The sequence below is a fragment of the Quercus robur genome, chromosome 12 (assembly GCF_932294415.1).
Source record: "Quercus robur chromosome 12, dhQueRobu3.1, whole genome shotgun sequence".
NCBI lineage: Eukaryota > Viridiplantae > Streptophyta > Magnoliopsida > Fagales > Fagaceae > Quercus > Quercus robur.
Genome location: NC_065545.1, coordinates 14,673,513 through 14,696,900, shown reverse-complemented (window position 1 = coordinate 14,696,900; position 23,388 = coordinate 14,673,513). Strand labels below are relative to the sequence as shown.

The following is a 23,388-nucleotide window of genomic DNA, read 5'->3' as shown; positions in this document are numbered from 1 at the left end:
CGCGCTTTTCCGTCCCTCTTAGTAAGCTTCACTTTCCATAAACCAATTATACTTTACCATGTATTACAAAATTCAAGAGTTTTTCCATCTTAAACGTAATGAAGAGAGTACACTCGTTTTGATGAGTCCAAATTTGCAATAGGCTAGAACAAAGAAAGAACTCGAGCTAATCAAGATCTGACAGTTCACTTTAAGCCAATGGAACAACGAAGGAAAGCTTCTTCTTCTTCTTTTTCTCAATTTTAAAAGTTATGGGTGATGCTCATAGGGCAGTTCCAATGTGGACTGTGATTTCTCTGTCATTATCGCATAGAGGGTAATAGTCTACATTGTGCAGCGATAATTTTCCTATAGTGGAGAAGAATGAAGATGCCTAATAGCTAATCTATCATGATCTAAACAGAGAAAGGTTTTCACAGGTGGAATAGCATCCACACAATAGATCCAATGATCATTGGACCAAATGTTGGGAGAGTAGACCCCTCTCAAGTGCTAAGTGATAAGCATTGCTTGACTGTGGAACTGTATATCGAAAATTTGCCATTTTGGGATTGAATCCAGCTGATTTATTTAAGATCGTAAGTGGTGTTAAAAGATATTCTCTATCAATCCTACTTGCCTTGTTGAGTTATTCAGATGTTAATGTACGCATAATTTTACATGGATTTTTTTTCTACATCTCTCTCATATACATTTCACCTGAGCCCCCACCATAGAACAAGGGGCCTTTCATTGAATAAGTTGAATTGAAATTATTAACCATCTTGTGATTGTTTTTTTCTTGTATTTTTTCACGTGGGCTTGGTGATACGGATTACCAAACCAAAGCTCAATTAAAATATCAGATTGCATAATTATTGAAATATCCAAGATTCAGCATGCTTAATTTTATTAATATATAAAAAATAATTTAAAAAAATTGAATATAGTCAGGTTTTGAAATTGAATGCTACGGCGCCGCCTCTGTAGGATTTGATGGTTTGCTAGTTGAGTAACGCATGTGCAAAATCCACTCACTACTAGTGGACAATTCTGTCGCTAAGATAAGATGTGAAATATAAATAAATAACATTACTTCTCTAACAATCTTTCAATTCCTCTCATTGCTTACCTTCCCAATCAAGAAGCAAAAGATGTTTGACCTTATTTTTTTAGGGAAAAAAGGAACATTTGAGCATAGTTTTAGACCAAGAAGGAATATTCACTAGCTTTGGAGGACCCCAGAAGCATTTTCTAATACCAAAACACTTGGTTATTTTAAGGTTTCCAATATCCTATTACATGACATGAGAGACAAACTAGAGATCCAGAGAATGGAGCGTATTTCCTGTCCAATTCATAATCAATTCATTGAGACATACACATACCAATTGCACTACCCCTTGGGATCGAGGAGATTAAGAATTGTACAAAACCAGCAGTAAATGTAACAGCCATGCAAGTACAGAGAAGGCTATTTAGCAGAATATCTACCACAGTTTTTTACCCTGTTAGTATTTTGTCTTTAAGAAGCTAGAATGAGGTAAACAATAGCACCCTGTCTCTGTATAAGGAGTGACCAAAAGTGCGCTGAATGGGAAAACATACCATTCAACCCAAGTTGGGCTAATAAGATTTAAAGCGGTTCTAGCTGCATAACTTTCCAAAATGTGAAAAACCTATACCTATGAAAAGTCCCAGCAACAAACGCTAGCTTAACATCTTCCAAGAGCTGTAAGAACCTGCAAAGGGGCATCTCCTTCCTTTTATTAGCCCTAACAAACAATGAAGGCATTCGTATCCTTTGGCATGGTGCCTAATCAAGGGAAAGGAAATGGTAGGGAAGGCTTAAGAGTTAAGGCGGTATCAACCTAACCACAGTTTTAAGATCTTAATTGTACTGGATAATCAAATAGAATCCACTTTGTCAACACTCAATAGTAAATTAACCATGACGGAGTTCCATTCAGAGCTGTAACTCTTTCAAATTGTGAATAAATAAATAAATAAACACCAGTATAGAGCAGGAAAGACTAACTAATACAAGAAAGGTCTCTACACTCCCAGAAGAGTCATGAAAGCATGCAGACAAATGAATATATATCTGTAAGACTGTAACCAGCTTCATGTACATACCACTGCTCACCACATCCACCGCATTAATAGACTACATGCTGAATAGAAATGAGCAGAAAAACCAAGATAGTCATTTGAGTCATTTGACTTACCCAAATATAGTGAAAATCACCTGAACCTGAGGTTGCACAATAGCGTGTCTACTGGGATGAAAATGAAATCTCATTCTCCTAAGCCAATCAAGAACCAAATTGTGATACCACCACATTAAATGCACTTTTAGTCCTTTTCTCAACCTCATTCTCAACATTTCTAGGATCCCCATCACAAGATTATCTTAGCAAATACAAAAGATAAACAATAAATTGCAAAGGTAGCACAAAAAGGAATCATTGAATTGCATAGAGAGTAACAGAAACAGTAAAATGTTATCTGCACAAGTTTTACATATATAAATCAAAACCACAACAACCACACACACACACATGCTATCTCATTCATTGTGTTAACATAATAATCTAATAAGCCCATCCCAACTATGATTCATAGTTGATAACACAATCAATATTAAATCCCACAGTCCAAATTGAGTCTTCACCAAACCTTTAGTTACAAACCACAAACAAGGAATCTAAATCAAACAACAACAACAGTAGAAACAAGCATAACAAATCCGTAAGGACCCTAATGAGAAGTGAAAAGAACCCACCAAAGCAAGCATAGACACACTTGGGCATGCCATCAAGTGTACAAAGGCCAATCAGTCCAGGCACCAGAGACATGTCCATTCTCACAAACATAAGCTCTGACCACAGGCTCCCCATCATCATGGAACCCAAAATACCGTCTCAAACAAAACGCGGAATGCAAATCCCAAGTCTGTTTACACTCACAAAACGCGCAATTCAAATCAACCCTACTCCTATTCCCATCATTGATAGTCCTCCAAACCCTGGACCTCTTGAAATTCTTGAAAATCCCTCTGAAAAGCATGTAGTTCCGCTTGTCCTCAATGTTGTGAGCACACCCTGGCCAATCACAAATGTACAAACAATCATCGCGGAACTGCCTAGCCAGTAACTTGCTCCCTTCCTCTCTGCTCAGATTCCAAACCCCAGATGCCAAATGCGACCTCTTCGAATATTCAATCCCATCCTTAACAACCCCAACCCCAACACCAACGCTGTTACTATTCTCTAACACCTCAACTGGATTCATCGTACCTTCTGTCGAACCTGCGACATCGTAAACTGTGTCAAAGTAAAGATCGTCATAGAGAGACCAGGAACAACTATTGCTAGATGAACTAGCTTCATGGGTCTGAGGTGTATTATTAGTATCAGTGTTGTTGTTGTTGAGGGTGAGGGTGAGAGAGTTTCGGAAAGTTTCGTCGGGGCCGAGCTCACGTTCGAGGCCGAAATCGGAGTTTTCGAGGAGGACCCCGGAGTGGAGGAGGCCAGGGCAGCACACGGCGAGTTTGTGAAGGGCGGCCCAGCCGCCGGGCGGAGAGTCGGCGGTGGCAGAGGAGAGGAGGTCGGAGACGACGGAGGGGATGGTGGTGGTGCACTTGTTGCGCCAGCAAACGTTGCGGATCAGAGACGAGAACTTGGTGGAAACACAAGCAACTCGAGCCCAGTTTCGTGGGTCATCTTCGAGCTTGAAGAATATGTTCAGAACGACATCGTCTGAAAGCTTAGCGAAAACCGTGTCCTCCATCTTTTTTTTTTTGGTAAGCATGTCCTCCATCTTTGAGAGAGAGAGAGCTGTGATATGGGTTTGGTAACGGTGGAGATTGAAGCTTTTGTGATTTTTTTACTTTCCTAGAGGAGAGACCCTTTATTCTGAGCTTTACTATTTTTGATTTTTAGTTTTTTTAGTTTTTTTGGGATTCAATTATGAGTTGTGAAAGTTTGAAACTTTTCATGGACTAGATTTTTTTGGTTGTTTTAGCTTTGTGGTTGGTGGTGGTAGGGATTGAAGAAGATGGTGCCGCGTCAGCTTGGAACTAAAGTAATGATTTAATTTTGATTATTTACATTTATAGTAACCTTTGTGTTTTTGTAATTTCATTCTTTGCAATGTCTCATAATTATTTAAGTTCAATGTATGCGATCATATGGCTTATCGAATCAAGAAAGATTTACAATACTTGATCTTATCTTATCTTATCTAGGCAAACCCAAGTTGATCGGATCAGAACAGAATAATAAGAGTTGAGAGTAACATACTAGTAATTTTAGTTCCTATTTGACTATTTCCATTTAAAGTGATCGGTGATCTCCAAATTTTGCATATTTAGCTGGGTAAGTAAATTATGACTGCAAAACTTAGGTAGAGTTTATGTTCAAACATTTAATTTAACTATAATGAATTTAATTGTCTTTAGAAAATATGGCAATGATTTTATTTTATTAGTCAATGTAATGATATGTTTAAATATAATTAAAAAAAGAAACCCAATACATCTCGTGTGTATGTTAAAAATACTTAGGTTATGTTTGATAACAGTTTTTATTTTCTATTTTCAAAAACTTGTTTTTAGGAATATAAAGAAAAAACAATTTTCTTGTATTTTTTAAATCAAAAATATGTTTGGTTAGTTGAAATTAAAAATATAGTTTTTTGAAAAAAAAAATAGAAAATACTAAAATATGTTGTTACTATGATTTGAACTCTAATGCTAACTTATTAAATGTATGTTTTCATTGACTTTTGAAAATTAGAAACTGAAAACAATCTTTTGCATGTTTTCAGTTTCCTTCACAAATTAAATTTTGAGAACAATTTTTGTTTTTTTGTCTATTTTGAATTACCAAATAAGTTTTTTAGTTTCAAAAATGAAAAATTATTTTTGGAAACAAAAAATAAGGAGAAAAAATAATTACCAAACATATCCTTAATATTCTTTATAAAAAAAGATTCGTATCTAAGTTTTGCCCAAACCATCTTTAATATTTGACATAATGGAGTAAAATTTATAGAGAATGCTTGCATATGGACATTGTCATTCCTTATACTTCTTTATCATTTTTATTTTTTTTTAGAAAAATGTTTTGGTACTATATATTTTACTATTAAATTTTGCATTCATAAAACAAATTCAATGGTGAGTTTCAATTATCTCCATAGATAGCCTAATTATTGGAGAGAACTGAAGAGGCCAGGAATAGGAGAATTCTCTCGACCAGAACAGTATGGGGGATGTGGTGGGTAGACAATGTGGGAAAAACATTGGGGCCACTTGAAGGAAGACATAGCTGACAAGAGTTGGGTTTTCACGTTCAGTGCGCAATGAGTAATGACATGTCAGGAAAAGGAATCCAAAGGAGGAGGCCGCTAGGAATAGGGAATAGTGGTGGCGGCCACTTCTGCACCACTGTTTGATGTTGCTACTGCTACCACGTGCATATCTTATCACCTTTGTGTGACTCAAAGATAAAGACAGGCATTAGTGTTTACTGATTCTTTTAAGTCATACCATTTTGTAAAAGCATTTGTTAGAGATTCACCGCACACCAAATTTGATTATTATGGGAACGTTATTTTGCATATAACACCCTCTACAACTTAAGAATAAGAATGATTCTCAAATAAATTATTTGAAAAATAAAATTAAGAATAAGAATAATATAATATACACTTTAAGAAAGCCTCAGAATGCACTGATTCTATGGTCAGGCAGTGGTTTTTTGAACCATCATTTGAGCATATTTCTATGACCAATTGCATGAGCGAGGCTACATCAAATTCTAGTGCAAATGCAGAACCGTCGTTAGTTATAGTAAGTGCTCCAATGAGAGCCTCCTAATATGTCCCTCAAAAGGGGGGGAAAAATTTTTTAATTCCTAAACTTTTTACACGTTCTCCAATTAGCTTGCAAAAATACTTGGATATATCAAACATAAACCGAACAAAATTCTGTTCAGCATAACATACAGGGGTCTTAAAAAATTTAAAGATAAAACTAATAAAGAAAACGCCACAGAATATAAATTCAATGATTAATTCCTAACAGGATCTTTAACAAAAATGTTTTGGCAGGAACTCTACCGACAAATAATCTTTTTCTTTTTCAATTTTAAAACCGTTCATGAGAACAAACAAAAAATCTGTCACAGGTAAAATGATCCAGAAAATCATTTAAACATAAAGCTAATGACCACTATGAAGCGTCAAATAATAATTACCTAAGACATGTTACAGCATATGGTTCCACAAATAAAAAGAACGAAGTATCAATATCCACCACCATAAATATACGTTAAGCTGGAATTTGGCAAATCTCTTGTGCAATACAGCAACACGGTAAACGTTTAAGTTCCAATTCAAGGATTCACAAGGATTTAAATAACATGTTGATAGTTTAAAATCCAACTCCAGTCTGATAAGTCTGTTCATATAATAGGCCTACAACTGCTAGGATTTGCCGATGAAGTTAAAAAACCTCACCCTTATCAAACTTTCAGGAATTACATCAGCAGCAATCATATCTCTTACCTGTTAAACAAATTTGAAATCAGGACTCAGATAGCAGCTATAAAAGATGCATGAGGAACACAAAGGAACAATAAAAGAAAAATGTCTGACATAAGAAAGTAATATGGTCCCAACAAGGAGACCAATAAAAAATAAATTAGCGCATAGGAGACCTGGATAAACTCTTGCTCCTGCTCCTGCTCCTGCTTGGGCTCCTGCTTGGACTGCGCTTCTTTGGGCTTTTACTCATACGTTTTGGACGCTGAAATGTAACTAACATTTAAGTTTTAAAATGCAATGGCAGATCTACCTAAGTCCAATACCAAGAATCTAAGAGTGGACATTGATTCACAAAGGACACAGGTCTGTTATAATAGCAGGCAAGCTAGATACAAAACAGATTTTATGATACTTCAGGGTCACAAGACTACACTTTCAAACGAACAAATAAAATACATACCGTAGGCAATGGAGATCTGGACCTTGATCGTGATCTGCAAAAAGTTCCAGAAACAACCCATTTTAAAATCCACACGTTCCTTTTACCAAATTTGATCCAAGATCCTTGATGCCTCTTCCACGTCAGTGTTACCATATCCAATGTGGATACATGGAAAAGCCATAAATATTTAGCAATTCAACAGAGAAAAATTATCAGGCCAATTCATATAATTCTTGCCTATAAACATGACCTAAATTTATAAAGAGATAACCTTAATGAAAGCATCACAATGTATTTTTAAGACACCAGTGGACAGAGAGGAGAATTTTTCCCTACTGTACCACAAAAATCCACAGAAGCCAGATAGTGCGCCTATTAGCTTGGCAAATGTTGGAGCAGAAGATGATAATGAAATTGTCCCTATTGCTCATTGATGGTGATATCCAAATCCCAATGGCACTTAGTTCAGAGATATCCAGCTTTACTTTTGCAACCATGATCTCCTTTGTTCCCAATCTAGCACCCATGGACATTTGCAATGCTAAAAGCATTAGAACAGAGGCACCATCAAGGTTTCCAAAGTTGCCCATCTAAAAAACAGCATACCTCCACAACCAAAAGAGTTGCAGGCAACTGAACTATCCCATCAAGATCCTAATATCCAATCCCCACTTCGCTGCATGTATCCATATCTAAAAACACAAGAAAGGCAATTTTCACACAAACAAAGGAAAGAGAATAAAAACTTTGACAATCCGGTACGTTTTCTCCATCACCCCACCTTCGAAGGCACAAATAGTGAAGATATTGACGGGAAAGTAACATTACAAAAGAAAGAATACAAATTCATGTTTGACAATGCCAAGAAAATATTTGAATCACTGATACCAACATTTCTGGCACCGAGCCATGTTAATCTGAAGAGTGCACAAGTATTTCTCTACCCGCCCCCCCCCCCCCCAAATCCTTTAAATTAAACCTTGAAAATCTTAAAGATAAATACACAGGGTTAGAATAATTTAATAGCACTTGCCATAGAGAGCATGCACATCAGCACATGCTTCCTATAGAATGACCATGTAACATACTTCGGAAATAATATTGGAGCCCAGGATTGTAAAATTGCGCGTATAAATTTCTAAAATTTAAAGGTTCCGGGTGAACCAGATAACAGAGATTAGCCAAAGCAAATGCTAAGATGCACTTGAAGAGTCAACAAACTGCAACTCAATGACTTAATTGATAATTCTATAATCCCTTTTATATACTTCTCAAAAATCCTAAAGATTAGTCTCTGCAAACTAACTCAAAATATTTCATACCAGGAGGAGTTCCCAAAAGCCCTAGATTGATCAATAAAGCAACCAACAAAATGACTGTTTCATGAATATCCTCCATCTTTCAAGGAAAAAAGAGACCTTACAGAACGAAGCAAGATATAATTATCAATAACAAAAATGACAATTCATAGAGAAAAAATTACATACCCAGACAAAGAACGCGGCTTTGAAGCAGAGCGAGAGCGAGAAGCAGACCTCGACCGAGATTTTACAGGTGAGCGGCGCGAAGGTTTGGTTTTTGGAGACTTGCTGCATTAAAATTACACAGTTGGCAAACAATGACTACAAAGCACACTAAGATGTTTACAATTTTAAATAGCCAGTCAAACCTCAGGCTCCTGCCCCGACTACGACTATGGCTACGACTACGGCTGTAACTCCTGCCTCTTGAGTAAGATCGACCACGACTAGGGCTCCTAGAGGAATCCCTCCTTGAATCATATTCCCTAACCTGTAATCAAATGCAATAATTAATGAAGGAAATATGCAGAGAGTCTCAAATTGCAATACAGAAAGTACCCAAGTTTATACATACTCGAACATATGCCCGAGAAAATGCATTCCGGAACTCAGAATCATCAAGTTTTTTTAGCTGCAGAAGAGAAAAGTCAAACACATCGTCTACATTATTAAACATTATAGTTAATGCTGATCAACTCAAGTTCAAGGATGGTCAATCACATAGCTCATCACCAATCAAGGAGAGATTTGACTTACTGCATACTTCATGTCTTCATAGTTTGCATAATCCACAATCCCTGTTGTGCCTACGATAAAATCATTACAGAGATATTTAAATTTAAAACTAAGGATAAATCACACATTTCTTCTGAGCTCTTGGCAAATGCCTATCTTAAAAGTACAAACCCAAAACAACAATACAATCACAATCAGAATAAGGGCCAAACGAAATGCTTATATGAAGAAAAATAATATATAGCAGAGACATAATATTCTTGAATATCCATCACTCCCAGTAGCAGATCTAGCTATAATATAACAAGTACATGAAATGTAAGAAATTTGGCACAGCTTCCAATAGACCTAGAATTTTCTAACTGTATATTTATATCTACCAAATCCTTCCCATATGATAAAAAGGCAAGATAATAGATTAATAGAAAACCAGGATCATCTCCAGTTCTTACACCTCCATATTATATGAAACTTCAAGCCAAGGCCATCAAAGTTAATTGTATCTTACCGTTACCATCACGGAAAACTTGGGAAAAACAAACATCCCCAGCTTGTCGCATGTGATCCTGATACAAGATGTTGTGAATTATTTAGAATGAATATCTTCAGAAATTTTAATTCCATGACACCCTTCCATGTGTACAAATACATGCGCACAGAGTAAGGCATATAATCAGGAAAGGAAACCAATTGATCAACACTGACGCTCACCTTAAGGTCTTGCCATGAAGCAGAAGGAGGCAATCCACTAACAAGAACTACATGGTGGCACAATAAAAAATTCAGAAGACATAATATTTCCAATAAGAAAACAAAAGTACAGGTGTATTGAGTAAAATACACACCACGAAATTCAGAGCGCCTGGATACTCCACCACGTCCACTCCGACCACTGCTATAACTACTATAGCGATCTCTTGATGATGAATGTCCCCGGCCACCATGTGCAAGTTCCACCTATAAAGATATGAGAGCATATGAGATAAGCCAATGAACCATAGCTATAATAGTCTCAAAGCAGATACTATATGCACATTTAAGAGTGACTAACCCGTAGCCGATGCCCATCAAAATCGTAGCCATCACGGTTGCGAATGGCATCTTCAGCATCTTGAGGATCTTCAAACTGTAACAAACAAATCATAAAATCCACAACTAAAGGAAGAAAATATAGAAACAAAGAAACCAAAGCAATTTAAGAAGCTCTAAGCCCACCTCAACAAATGCATAACCCGGGGGCCTTGGCGGGACCTTCAGATCAATGTGAGCTATGCGTCCAAACTGCAAAAGTGAAATCTCATTAAATAACGAAGATCAAGCATTCCTACTAATCAATGCAATGTTACAAACTTAATCAAAGCCATTTGCAGCTCACATAAGTTAACAGATAAAAGCTAAACAGCTAAACAGACACACACACAACATCCCACAAAGAACATTCATACCTCCTCAGAGAATAGGTTCTAAAATTCATGCATTACCAAAAACTCTCAAAACTCCACCTATATCTATGGTTAGTGTCATATATTTTGTTCACAGCCAATCCCCAAGCCAAAAAAGAGAGAGGAAAACTTAGTCATTTAATTATGGATAAATCCACTACAGATGACAGAGATTAGCGTGCAAGGGCTAGTTAGGGCTTTCCCTGTAAGGGACTTGCAACGTTGGTACTAGGGTGCTACGAAAAATGCACAAGAGTTCCCCCGGGTGAGGGTAAAGAAGTTAATCCAAGAGGCTAACATGTCAATTAAGGAGGTAAAAAGAGTGTGTGACTTAGAATAGGATATCGGAAAAAATACATATGGCTGACTTGACTAGACACCAAAGTTTCGAGATTTAGTTGTTATTGTAGTACCTATAAACTCTAGGGATTTTAAGTTCAGGTTTGTTCAACAAGACACTGATACACGCATTACATTTACCTACCTATACACAATTCAACCCAATTAAAAAATAAAAAATAAAAAATAAAAATAAAACTCAAAAAACACAATGCATATCATATTCAACCCAATCAAAAACAGCTACTATACTACAACAACAAAAACATCTAAAATTACCTTGTAAAACAAATCCTCCACTTCTCTTTCACGAATATCAGCTGGAAGATTACCCACATAGAGGGTTCGGCTCGCACGGCTACTCATCTTCCTAACAAAAAACAATTCCATTGAAAATCATAAGCCCTAAGATCCCACCTAAACCAAACAAAAAGCAATAGCAATATATAACAAAAAAACGGCACCGCTTGGTTCCTCAGTAAAATACAAATAGCTCAAAGAACGCAGTCACGCACAGCAAAATTTAGCGAAAGCCAAAGCATCACGAAACGTAAATTTCAAAACTCTTTTTTTTTTTTTTGGGAGGAATGTAAAATTAAAAACTTGGTTTTGTACTTTCCTGGCCTTTCTCGGGAACCAAACAACGGGAGGGAATTTAGTGAAATTTAGGGTTTAAAAAAGGTGGACGAGAGCTTACCCTTTGTCAATTGGGAGATCGAGGTTGAAACCGCAGAGGCGAAGGAGACGACTTTTGAAGATTAGGGTTTTGAATTCTTTTTTTCTTTTTTTGACTCTTGGGAACAAGGAATGAATGAATGAGAGACGGTACAGGGTTTGGTTAAGTACATAAACTATGGTTGGGTAGAGATAATTCTGTGTGTGAATCAAGTGTACGCTTATATATATGCTGTAGGCTTTTGATGACATCACAATCTGTGGCTAGGATTATCCTGTATTGACAGCTGGGCAAATTATGAGATGGACCACAATAAGCTTTCAATGATGCTGTTGTTGACATGTTGTTGTTAATCCTTTTTTTTTTTTTCTTTTTCTTTTTTTGAGAAAAGAGCATTCAATAATTCTAGTGCTACACATTATTACAAATGTCTAAAATATGAGTGGTGGAGAAAAAAATTTGGTTCATGTAATAATGGTAGACTACTACAATTTGTCACATAAGACAATTATGACAAAGTGTGTAACAAATAACAATAACATTATTGAAAAGCATAGTTCCATGTGGGAGGTTTTTTCTTTGAGTTGGGGAATTTATAGTTTTAACAAAGAGTTGGATCAATATAACTATTAATTGTCCCTTAATTATTTAGTTATATTTTTAATTAAAATCTATTTTAGATTAAAATTACTAATCGGGTAATTCCAAATTAATTACAAATTATGCAAGTCAATAAGGAACCCATTTATTCATCGTGTTAAAATGTGTTGACCCGTTTTGAGTCTTTTGACACAAAACCATTTACACTAACAACTAATCCACAAAAACAGTATCGTGTTTGAAGATAATGTCAAATATTGCCACCCCTAATGATGTGTGCTGAATAAAAGTATATCCCTATAGAAAAAATAAAATTAAATAATTGAAAAAATAGTATCAATGGGTGGCTTCTTGTTAGCTCTGGTAAAGTTCTTTGTTGTTGAATAGGGGACTAGGGTTTGAATCCTATCTGATTAATAAATTAAAATTTATAGTATCAATTGGAACCATACAAAGATATTGTTACTATAATCACAACTATGCACTAATCACAATATGGTAGATAAATCTTAAAATATGGTTCCTTAGTTGTTGTACTTAAAATTATCTAATTAAATTCAACAATGTGATTGCATTAATCAATAAACCACACGATCGAATTTAATTTAATTGTCTATACGAAAAATTATGTTGCATTGATTAATACGACTCTGTTATTGAATTTGATTAAAAACCCCAAAATACAACACATAAAAAACTATACTTTACTCTACAAAAGATTATAATGTAATTAGATTTATTGTTGTTAATTTGGAATATAACACAATTTTGGTTTTTGGTACACACAAAAACAACAGTAAAGTACATTTTTTCTAATTATTTTATTGGAAGGATGAATAGATGGAAAGCTTTTTAGTGTACATATACCGTATGAGACCCATATGTTTATGAGAGGTATAATGCATATATTGATGCACAAAATACCTTAGCATGCATTGAATCCTCTAGCTTCCTTTTGTCTCCCTATTGATTCACTTTGCTAGTAGGGCTGTAAATGAATTAAGCCGTTCATAAACAACTCGGGCTTTGCTCGATAAAAAACTCATTCATGTTTGTTTGTTTATAAACAAGTCAAGCTTAAACTTTAGTTTTAGGCTTATTTTATAAATGACCCAAGCCCGAGTAAAAAATATTGTTCATGAACAAGCTCGTGAACACCAAGGCTCGATACAAAAGTAATAAAACAAATTGAACCTAAGCTTATTTATGAGTTTAGTAATAAAATTGATATGAGCTTGACAAGTAAACTCATATTTTTCTAAAACTGTAATTAATTATAAGTTGAGACCACTCATCTAAACCAAATAAACTAGATAATAAACTTGATAAAGGCTTGATAATATACTTATATTGGATCTCAAGCTCAAAAGCATGATATTGAGCTTGAGTTTGAGCTTGATATTGAGCTCGAACTTGGCTTGACTAATGATTCAAGCCAAGCCGAGCTCAAGCTTTTATACTTTATAACGAGCTCAATCTTGAACATTATTTGTAGGCTTGTATCAAGCTCAAGCCAAGCTTGAACATTCTATTTTTGCTGTCAAGTCGAACTTGAACATTCACTACTCAACAAAACTCGGCTCGTTTACAACCCTATTCACAGGCTACCAAAATATTTTACTCTTATATCCAAAATGGCTAGAAATTTTGATATTTGGATTCAAAATTAACTTCACCTGATCACCAACAACACAAGGTACCATAAAAGTACCACTTAGCAATACTCAATTTTTTTGTAGTGAGTGTGAGTGGATTTATTACTCAAACTGCCCTTTAACAGGATATTCCCGATTCACCAAGAAAATCAGTGTCCAATACGCAGCTAGCAAAACAAATTGATCTTGGTCTCATTGCACATGCCAAAGAAGTGCATAACATTCCAGGAGAAGAAAAGCAGAATAACATAAAACAAGTTATGAATACAACATCTCCTCACAGTCTTTATTCTCGAGATTAAGAAGATGATCAATTTTGGACTAATGATGATGTTTATCAACACCCTCTTCACCATCTTTGCCCTTTCGTGAAGCTGCTCGGAGCTGACGCTGCTCCTCCTTGTAGATCCGATTTCTTCTTCGGAACTGAAATATAGTTCCAGAAAGAACACAATAAGATTCAAATACAGACCATAAAAATCAAGATGAGGTACTCCATGAATCGAGTTGCTATATATATGCATTTCCTGTTAGCAAGTGAAGATCATATTTTCTTTTATCTGACAAACTATTAAACATTTACATAATATGAGATACCATGATATGTGTACAAAATAAAACCGGCCCACAGATTCTTCTTTTTTTAATGATCAAGGCAGAGCTATAGTACTTTCTCCAATTCTATGACATCTACAGCATTTAACTTGCTGTAATCTTCAGAATAAAGAAAATATACCTTGTTAACCAGCATTATATACTAGCATCATTCATCAAATCTCATAATATAGTAGGATTCTGAAGAAGCAAGAGAAAAGATAGAGAAGAAAGTAGAAACCTATCTATCACTTTTCACACTCAGTTCTTGCTTTTGCAATAACTTTCCTGAAGATACTCCTCCATTGAAATATAATTTTAACCTTCTATACTAAAAGTCAAAACATATAATTTCCACATCCTAATCTTCGTACTTAACATGATTATGTTAGATGATATGGCAATATAAGGGGACCAAATATTTCATGTCAACAGCAAAACCTTCATACAATGACACTTGGAGTATACTACATATATCCTAACAAGCTCATCCAATTGGCTAAAACTATTTGCACCATAAAACCCAGCATATAAGTGAAACAAAACCATGCATTAAAAGTAAGATTATTTTTACAAACTCAGACACATTGGGATTTACAAGTTCTTGAAAAATAAACAGTTAAACAGAGAGGGGGGGGGGGGGACAGGATTAATATATGTAAGTTTAGGAAGATCACAAACTGATTTCTGTATGGCTAAGGATAGCTCAAACTAACCCTCGGCAATATTGAACTCAGATTTCCGGGCGGAGTGAATGATGTAGGGCTATCTGGCACTTTTTTTATAGGTAATATATACTCGTTTTAAAAAAAAAAAAAAAAATTACAAAAGGAAGCAATGGAGTATACCAGATATATTCCCAAACCACTCCTTACCCACCCCCAAAACAACCAACCCTTAGTCCCTTTTTTTTTTGGGTTGGCTATAGATCCTCAAAAGAATAGTTGGTCACCCATACGTATGGCCTGTTTGGAAGTTTAAAAAAGGAGGGGGAGTAGAGTAAAGGGAGGGAAAGTAATTTAATTACCTTGTTTGGAAGTTTTTTAAGGAAGGAGGGGGAAGAGTTTGGAGGGGTTTCAACCATCTCTAACCCTTCATTTTTAATTCCTCCAAATTGGAGAGATTTGAAGGGAGAGTAGAGTAGATAAATTTCCCAATTTACCCTTTCTAAATTAATAATAGACCAATGTTGCAAGTCCATTTTCAAATAGGGGTAAATTTGTTTATTTTAATCATTTCCTCTCCTCTCCATCCTAATTTTTAAAACATCCAAATAAGGGGAAGGGCTAATTACTTCCTTCCCCCTTACTAATTTTAAAAACATCCAAACAAGGTGGAGGGGAACCATTCCCCTCTACTCTCCTCTCCTCCCCTCTACTCTCCTCCCTCTCTAAACTTCCAAACAGGCCAGTAGTCGTTTCTGCCATTGTATTCTCTCCGAAGTCATACTCTTTGTTACTTTCTTAATTGACATGTCTTTTTTTACTTCTACTAATGTTATTTTTGGTCTCCCTCTACCTTTTTTCCGTTCCCTCAACTTAAATCAACTCACTATTTCGTATGGGTGCATTAATCCCTCTCCTTACACATAATTTAAGGTGTCACTCTAACAAGGCTGATCAAATTTATGAAAAAAAAAAATATATATATATATATATATATAAATACTAGAGGATGAGGCAATGCAACAATATTTGACAAAATAACAAAACATCTATGATGGCCTTGATATGTAAGGTTGTTTCATTGTTTGGAGAATAATAATTGCTGAGCACAGAAGAACTACAGAGGGAGAGAAAAGGGGTAAATGGCACAAGATGGTTCGGTTGACAAAGTAATGTAACTTGTACATTCGTTGATAGTGTGACCATTTATAAATTCGTTAAATAAGATTTGAATCAATGTCAGCATGACATAAGCATTGTTTTCTTTTTTGTTTCCCCTGATACATATAAGATCAATTTCTCTTGTTGGCATAGCCTTAGAAAAGTAAATCCTGATAATAATAATAATAATAATAATTCTGTTTATCTATATTCTCCTACATAAGGATAAGGAAGCTTAATAAAGGCTTTGAATAACTGCAAAACCTTTACTAGTGACTAGATAATCTACTGATAATGATTTCTGTGTTTATAGAAAAGAACAATAGTAGGCCCAGAACACAGGCAGCCAAACAAGGCTATGTTAAAACATACAAAACACAAACTTAAGCCAATGATTGGATTGCAATTTCCGACCAGCTCTACTCTACTCTCCCTTACTCCCCCTCCCTATCCCTCCATCCAACCATTAGGGCCTGTTGGATTGAGGGGGGATGGAGGGGGAGTGGAGGGGAGTAGAGTAGAGATGGATGAAAATAGGCTAATTTTGGGCCAACTCTACTCTACTACCCCTCCCTCCCCCTCAATCCAAATGGACAATTAGAGTTTTCAACTGACCAGCTATAGTATGTTAAATACATAGCCCCCAAACAATGTCATTGGTTCACAAAGAATAGGCTAAAGCAATACCAAGGTTCTCCAGGATATGCTTCTCAAACTTCAGAAATTATGTTAAATACCACTGATTAAATACACAAACGAAAAAAGAAAAAGAAAAAAAGAAACAAGTTTCCCCCTTATATTCAGAAAAGCCATTACCTTCTACAATTTACACAAGCGCAAAAGAAAAATGCATTGAAGAAAAAAATTCTTCAACAGAAATCTGAGCTAAAAATCACATTGAAACCACAATAAAAATATAATTAACCAAATACCCAAATAAAATTTCGAGAGGAAAAAAGAAAAGAAAAAAAGATCTTGCATATGTTTCAGCAGCTTATAAACCCCATACTATCACACCCAGTACAGAATCTCAATCAAAGGCACTGTCTTTAAGGTTTACAAACCAAATCGACCAAAAACAAAAGTGATTAGCACAAATATTAGGGAAACAAAGTCAGGGTCAAAACCCAATCCATCCTATTGATCTAAGGCTCTAGAGCTATATACAGTAAGACCCAATTATGGAATTAATAGTAGAAATGGAAGAGACATTCGATTTTGGAAAGGGGTGTACCTCTTTGGAGTGGTGGAGACATTCGAAATAGTCTTCACGGAGGAGAGTACAATCCTTGGGCTCACGGCAGCGAGACATGCACTCGCTGAAGTCGATCCAGAAATCGTAGCATCGGCCTTTGTTCATTGAGATTCCCCAACCTGACGCCATTCTTTTTTTCTCTCTGTGCTGCTCAGTCGTCGGTCTCAAAATGTGGATTTCGGATGGGCTCGAGGATACCAGTAATGGGTAAAGCTCAACCTGGTAATTGTTGTGGGTAATTTTGTTTTTTTTTTTTTTTTTTTCTTTTTTGTATATAATATTTTTAAGGAAAGTTTTAGATTTGGATTAAAAGAAATTAAGAATAATAATGAGGTTTTTTCTTGAGACCAATAATAATAAAATTTTAGATTTAAATCCACTGGTATATATAGGGTCTGTTTGGATAAAACTTATTTTGCTGAAACTGAAAACTGAAAACTGAAAATACTGTAGCAAAATAATTTTTAAATGCATGAATAGTACCGTGGGACCTATTTTTAATGAAAAAGTTGCTGAAAAGTGTAATTTGTGGGTCCGTGAACAGTGCATACATGCACTGTTCACTGCTGAAAGTCAACATTTGCGGTTACTGTTCAATGAACAGTAACCACAATACTCCAAAACGCGTGAAAAAAAAAAAAAAAAACAAAAACGCAGGAACAAAACGCAACGCAGCTTACAAGTGAACCTAAACACACACATATTGTGGGGGCCAGTTAATTAGGAAGTACTGTTAAGGCAGTATTAACTGGGCCTATGGCCCGATCCGAGGACGTTAGACCATCCGAGAAGGTCCAAATAAGATTATGAGGAGAATGGAATGAAGAGAGGAGTGAAGACGATATGAGATAAGTCCAACAAGCGTCCGAAGATAAAAACCGTCTCGGCAACATGTGTCCGAGGTCAGTTCGAATGTCAAATTGTCATGGACTTACTTCGAAGTTACATCATCATTAAGAGTTAGATGTCGGATAAGGGATAGACGGCAACATGTGTCCGAGGTCAATTCGAGTGTCAAATCGTCATGGACTTACTTCGAAGTTATATCATCATTAAGAGTTAGATGTCGGATAAGGGATAAGAAAGGTAAAGGGCGACAAATATCTTCAAAAAGCTGCTACCTCCTCATTAAATAACTCCCAACCAACTCTCTGGCCGCATTACTGTAGAAATGACGTCTGAACAATAATCAAGCAGCCTTACAGCTGCTAGTTGATGGTTCTGGAAAGTGCTGGATGGGACAGGAAGGAGTTTCCCAAATCTAACCTACACGTGTGCGATAGGGGCGACACCAAGACTGGAATATATAAGATGGAAAAATGTACTAAAAATGGGGGAGAGGCAAAAAAAAAAAAAAAAAAAAAGATTATCTAAGATCAGGACTGTGACTCTTGTACAATTTTTATTTAACAAAATCATATGATACAAACTACTTGAGCTATTCCAATGATAGATTTTCTAATCTTACTTGCATCTTACAGTCTTAAACCACTAAATCTAATCGTTTTTCTTCTGGGATAGACCTAGTTTTTCCATCCACGCTCTACAAATTTATTGTTTGGGCCGCTTGGGTTTGAACCCAATCCTGTTTTGGGACCAATCCAATTTCAGTCATTACATATATAGTTACATTTTTTTTTTAGAATAATATATATAGTTACATGGTTATTATAATTTACATTATTACATGTTAAGTATATATATTTTTTTTTATACAAAATAGAATTCTACTCTAACTTAATCTAAGTGTATATATATATATATATATATATATGAAGCTCTCTCCTAGAGACTTAAACCCCGGCTCTTACCCTCCACACCCCACAAGCACTTATACTTGTGGAATGATCATCGCACCAAGGGCGTGCGGTGGTCATGTTAAGTGTATTTTAAAACAACAACAACAAGGCTTTTTTTTTCCCCTCAATAACAAACTTTTTTCCCCTCAACAACGAACTACTACTATAATAGTATAATTTTCATTACATGTAATTTAAATGCATTTTTAAATAACAACAAAAAAAGCTTTTTTTTTTCTCAGCAACAAACTATTTGTTAGTATGAAATAACAAATATTTTTTTTAAAAATACACATTTTTACTAGTTTTAAACGTGTAAAATACAATTTATAAGTGTTAGACTATGTTTGACATCACCAAATTTTGGTTATATTGAAAATATTTGCCAATTAACCATGAAAATCTCTTGATTACAATAGTAAAATGCCCCTCTCTTCTCCCTCTCTTTACCAACGTCTATCCACTTTCCCCTCCCTTTCCTTATGTATGCATTTGTTATTTTACTTGAAAATATAAGTGAAGTTTTCATATTTTGTCAAATACACAAAACTAAAATTACATAGAAATTCATATTTGTAATTAGATACTATCATATAAAATTGAATAAGTCATATTATTATGTAATTGAAATATCTATAAGTTCTATATTTTTTTAATTTTAATTGAATATTTATAATCTATAATATATTCTTAACATTATTACATGGTATGAGATCATTTTTGCTTTATTGAAACTTTTACCTGCTTTTAGAGTCTGTTTGGATAGCACTTATTTTGCTGAAACTGAAAAATGAAAATTGAAAATACTGTAGCAAATAAGTGAAAAAACGTGAATGATTATTTGGTGATACGGGGACTGTAGCTCAGCTAAAAGTACTGTAGCAAATAAATATAGCATTTTTTTTTTGTCACTCCTCACCGTACCCTCGCTAACGCCTATGCCTTCAGAGAGTTCCACGCCCACCAGAGAAATCCACAAGGAAGACCTACATTGGTCCGACGCCGGTGAAGAGCTCAAGTGAGAAATCCACGAGGAAGACAACCCCAGTTCAACGTCAGCGTGTACTCTTCCTTCCATTAACCCATTTCACCGTCTTCCCCAATTTCACTCGAGCTCCCACCCATGACACCTCTCTTCCCATTAACCCATTTCACCCTCTTCCAATGTGGTACCTCTCCTAGCCTAACATCTCTCTTCCCATAAACCCATTTCACGCCTCTTCCATGCTGACCCATTTGTTTAATTTATGGGTAAATGAGTTTTTGAGTTTATGAATTGTGGATCTTTCATGTTCTAAATCACAGGTACATATTACTTTCATGATATTCTCATTACTGTGATTTGTGTGTGTGTTTTCTCTTTGTTTCTTTCTATTTTGAGAATTGGATTTCAATACTTTGATTGTTGTTTGAAACGTGTGATGATCTAAGGTATAAACAAAGATGTGGATCTGCTGAGTTTTTTTTATTTGTTCTTTTTGCTTAAGATTCGACTTAGCTTTATGATCAGCTCTATTTTTTGTTTAGCAATGAGATTGGTTAACGTATTTACATATTTATGGACCTACATTGTGTAAATTAAGATTGGAAAATATCTGATTCTCTCCCTATAAAAACAGGGCGGAGAGTGAGCTTGTTAGTTCTAGACCCACCATGTAACTTAGCAATAAAAAAGAAAACCACCTTGGATCCAAAACTGCCAGCAACCAACCTGCCACATCTCTGCTTGTAGGTGGATAAGTTTGGAAAATGTGGATAATTTGCTATTCAATTGCCTATGGCTATGGAATTATGGGATTTCATTGTAGTTTTTGGGTGTGAGTGGATGATGCCTTAGACAGTGAAAGGAGGGCTTAAGTGTTGGTGACGGAGTTCAAAGGCATTTGAGAGTGGAGTTTGGAGTGCTATTCCTCTTTGCTTATTGTGGAGTGTTTAGTGGGAGAGAAATAGGATGATGCTTGAAGACTTAAAATCTTAGTTTGCCAGATCTTTGTTTTATTGGCTGTCTTTGGATGCAAGTAGACCTCAAACAATGTTGTGATTTGTTTGACTCATTACATTTGTAACTTGATCTAAAAATCCTTTTGGATATATGAACAGTATACTCTGTTGGTTTCTTTTATGTAATTCTTTTTTGGTGTAATGCAATCATTTATAATTTATAAGAAAAAAATGGTATAAATTTCCTTCCTTGAATATGCTCATACTATAAACAATATTAGTCTACTTTAATTTTCTCTTTTGATGTTTGTGCAACTGTGCTTGATATTTTAATTTCTACAGGCATTTTGAGAGAGATCTGGGATGCCAATCTTGTGGATGTAAGAAATATTGCTTTCCTAATTTTACATGTATTGGGTCTTAGAAGTCCCTTTGTAAAGCTAGAGAACCCAGCAAAATCAAGGGCTTTTTCTAATGGGGATGAGCAAGTTAGATGGTACAAGCATATTTGCAGTTAAGTATTTGTAGATCAAGGCTTGGTGTTCTAATGCCATCCATTGAGATGGAGTGAATGGCCCTCTAGCTCCTGCTAAAGCCCCATGCATGCTTGTACCATTCAACCTCCCAGAACTATAGCCTGAAAAAGAAAACCAGAAAAGATTTAAAATAAACCAGTGAAGGCAAGGAAGCCAAAACAAAATTAGCTTGTCTACAATATTTAAAGGGGCCACAACAAAAATTATGAATTTCTTAGGCTTTGATAGTACCCCAAATAGTTAGACCTTTTTTAATTGACAAGGCTCAAAACAAGAGCCCCGAAGATTTCCTTGAAAAGACCCTCCAACAATACAAGGGAATCAAAACCCAAATAACCAATGACAACCCATCTTTAGATTTTATCTAACATTAATATATATGTCCAATATATTCAACCCCACAATCAAACATTAAACCCAAACCAATCATTTTGATCATGAATTAATAATCTCCATGCAAGTACACCTATTAAATAAAGACATTTCACTTTCACATCCTTAACTGCTTAATATATGTACCTGTATTTTTACCATAGCCTGATAATGAGTGATGAAAGTAAGGCAATAATGTGGCATTGTGAGAATTCTTTTCAGCTAATACAGATTCTGATTTGGGACTAGAGAAGCTCAGCATTTGCTGTTGTTGTTGCTAACCATCAGAGTAAAGAGTAGTGCAATTAGTAGATCTCAGTAAAGTGTTTCTGTGCTGAAGTTGAATTGTCTTGGAGGTAGCAAAGTCATCAGTTTTAAGCAGCTTTGAGCTCCTCCAGTGAGATTGCTTATTAGTAGGTTGATGTTATTTATCTCTCTTATTTCTTCCATTACATTGATTACTTATTGTTGAGGACAAATTTTTCACACCACATGACTTCATTTCATTGGCGACCCGCACCACATCAACACTATCATGAATTTTGGGAAAATCTCTTCTAAAGCCCAAAAGAGCCCATATTTACACAAAAAAATGCGTCAAAACACATGGTTCAAGCTCATAGCACATCATCTCATTTTTGGCTTATGATCCAATCTCATGAGTCTCATCGAGGGAATTTTGGAAGTCGTGGTTTTGAGGGCCAAGAAGTATGTTCAGTAACACTCCAGTGATTCAAAGTTGATAAAGGAAAGCATATTGCTTGGCATGTCTTCCCCAATTCCCTGAACTCTGACGGGCCAGTGTGCAATAGGTAACATTTGGTAAGCCTCTCATATCACATAACACTTAAAATGATAAAACTCCCAATACTCTTTACATAAAAATTAATGTCCATCATATGATATAAGTTTTAAAATATAATTATATCATATTATTATTTTCATATAAATCAATTCCAAGCACATGGCTAAATATGCATTAGTATCTCATATCTAGCATTAAATACTCTCCTTACTCTCCAAGATTTGGTTAAAATACAAAAAGACAATTTTTACATCTCTAAGACTTTATCAAATATCAATTAACTAGTCTATTACTTACCAAAATTATATATGGACTAAACATATAATTTTTCAAGAGAGGAAACTTAGCCAAAAATACCAATAACAGCTCCAGCAGAGCTTCTGCAGAAACTGAAACAGCTCCAGCAGAAGCTGTAGAAGCTCCAGCAGGTTGACACATGTCCTAAAATGATATCATTTGCCCATTAATACCCAATCCCAGCAGTTGGCTATCAGAAACAAGAGGATCCCACAAAGTTTATCTTGCCATTTTTAGCCAAA

At 35.4% G+C, this 23,388-nt stretch overlaps 3 protein-coding genes across 6 annotated transcripts; all 3 read right to left on the bottom strand.

The window, feature by feature from the left end:
• Positions 1-2,429: 2,429 nt before the first annotated feature.
• On the bottom strand, positions 2,430-4,103 carry LOC126709194 (phytochrome A-associated F-box protein). Its single transcript, XM_050409320.1, has one exon. The coding sequence runs from the start codon at positions 3,799-3,801 to the stop codon at positions 2,797-2,799; it is 1,005 nt and encodes a 334-aa protein (XP_050265277.1). The 5' UTR covers positions 3,802-4,103; the 3' UTR covers positions 2,430-2,796.
• Positions 4,104-6,285: 2,182 nt separating this feature from the next.
• LOC126709193 (serine/arginine-rich-splicing factor SR34-like) lies at positions 6,286-11,655 on the bottom strand. Of its 4 annotated transcripts, XR_007649336.1 has the most exons (16): positions 11,488-11,655; positions 11,070-11,160; positions 10,225-10,290; positions 10,061-10,135; positions 9,855-9,966; positions 9,721-9,767; positions 9,518-9,575; positions 9,031-9,080; positions 8,849-8,905; positions 8,643-8,764; positions 8,461-8,562; positions 7,580-7,665; positions 7,245-7,489; positions 6,992-7,025; positions 6,705-6,793; positions 6,286-6,552 (listed from the first exon to the last, which is right to left on the bottom strand). XR_007649336.1 is itself a non-coding variant. In XM_050409319.1 (14 exons), the coding sequence occupies exons 2-14, from the start codon at positions 11,154-11,156 to the stop codon at positions 6,549-6,551; spliced, it is 903 nt and encodes a 300-aa protein (XP_050265276.1). In that variant the 5' UTR covers positions 11,488-11,636; the 3' UTR covers positions 6,286-6,548. The 4 variants fall into 4 exon arrangements, 1 of the variants encoding a protein (XP_050265276.1); XR_007649334.1 differs by having other exon boundaries at positions 7,245-7,665; XR_007649335.1 differs by having other exon boundaries at positions 7,315-7,665.
• A 2,125-nt stretch (positions 11,656-13,780) lies between these two features.
• Positions 13,781-17,631, bottom strand: LOC126709195 (NADH dehydrogenase [ubiquinone] iron-sulfur protein 5-B-like). The gene is made up of 2 exons (XM_050409321.1): positions 17,376-17,631; positions 13,781-14,147 (listed from the first exon to the last, which is right to left on the bottom strand). Exons 1-2 carry the CDS (start codon positions 17,523-17,525, stop codon positions 14,043-14,045), a joined length of 255 nt encoding a protein of 84 aa, XP_050265278.1. The 5' UTR covers positions 17,526-17,631; the 3' UTR covers positions 13,781-14,042.
• Positions 17,632-23,388: the final 5,757 nt, after the last annotated feature.

Coding starts and splice junctions, on each gene's coding strand:
- LOC126709194 (XM_050409320.1), bottom strand. CDS start 3,801: ATGGAGGACATGCTTACCAAAAAAAAAAAGATGGAGGACACGGTTTTC.
- LOC126709193 (XM_050409319.1), bottom strand. CDS start 11,156: ATGAGTAGCCGTGCGAGCCGAACCCTCTATGTGGGTAATCTTCCAGCT. Junction 10,136..10,224: donor CGGGTTATGCATTTGTTGAG/GTGGGCTTAGAG, acceptor TGTTTGTTACAG/TTTGAAGATCCTCAAGATGC. Junction 8,906..9,030: donor ATGAAGACATGAAGTATGCA/GTAAGTCAAATC, acceptor TCTCTTCTGCAG/CTAAAAAAACTTGATGATTC.
- LOC126709195 (XM_050409321.1), bottom strand. CDS start 17,525: ATGGCGTCAGGTTGGGGAATCTCAATGAACAAAGGCCGATGCTACGAT. Junction 14,148..17,375: donor GTCTCCACCACTCCAAAGAG/GTACACCCCTTT, acceptor ACTATATTTCAG/TTCCGAAGAAGAAATCGGAT.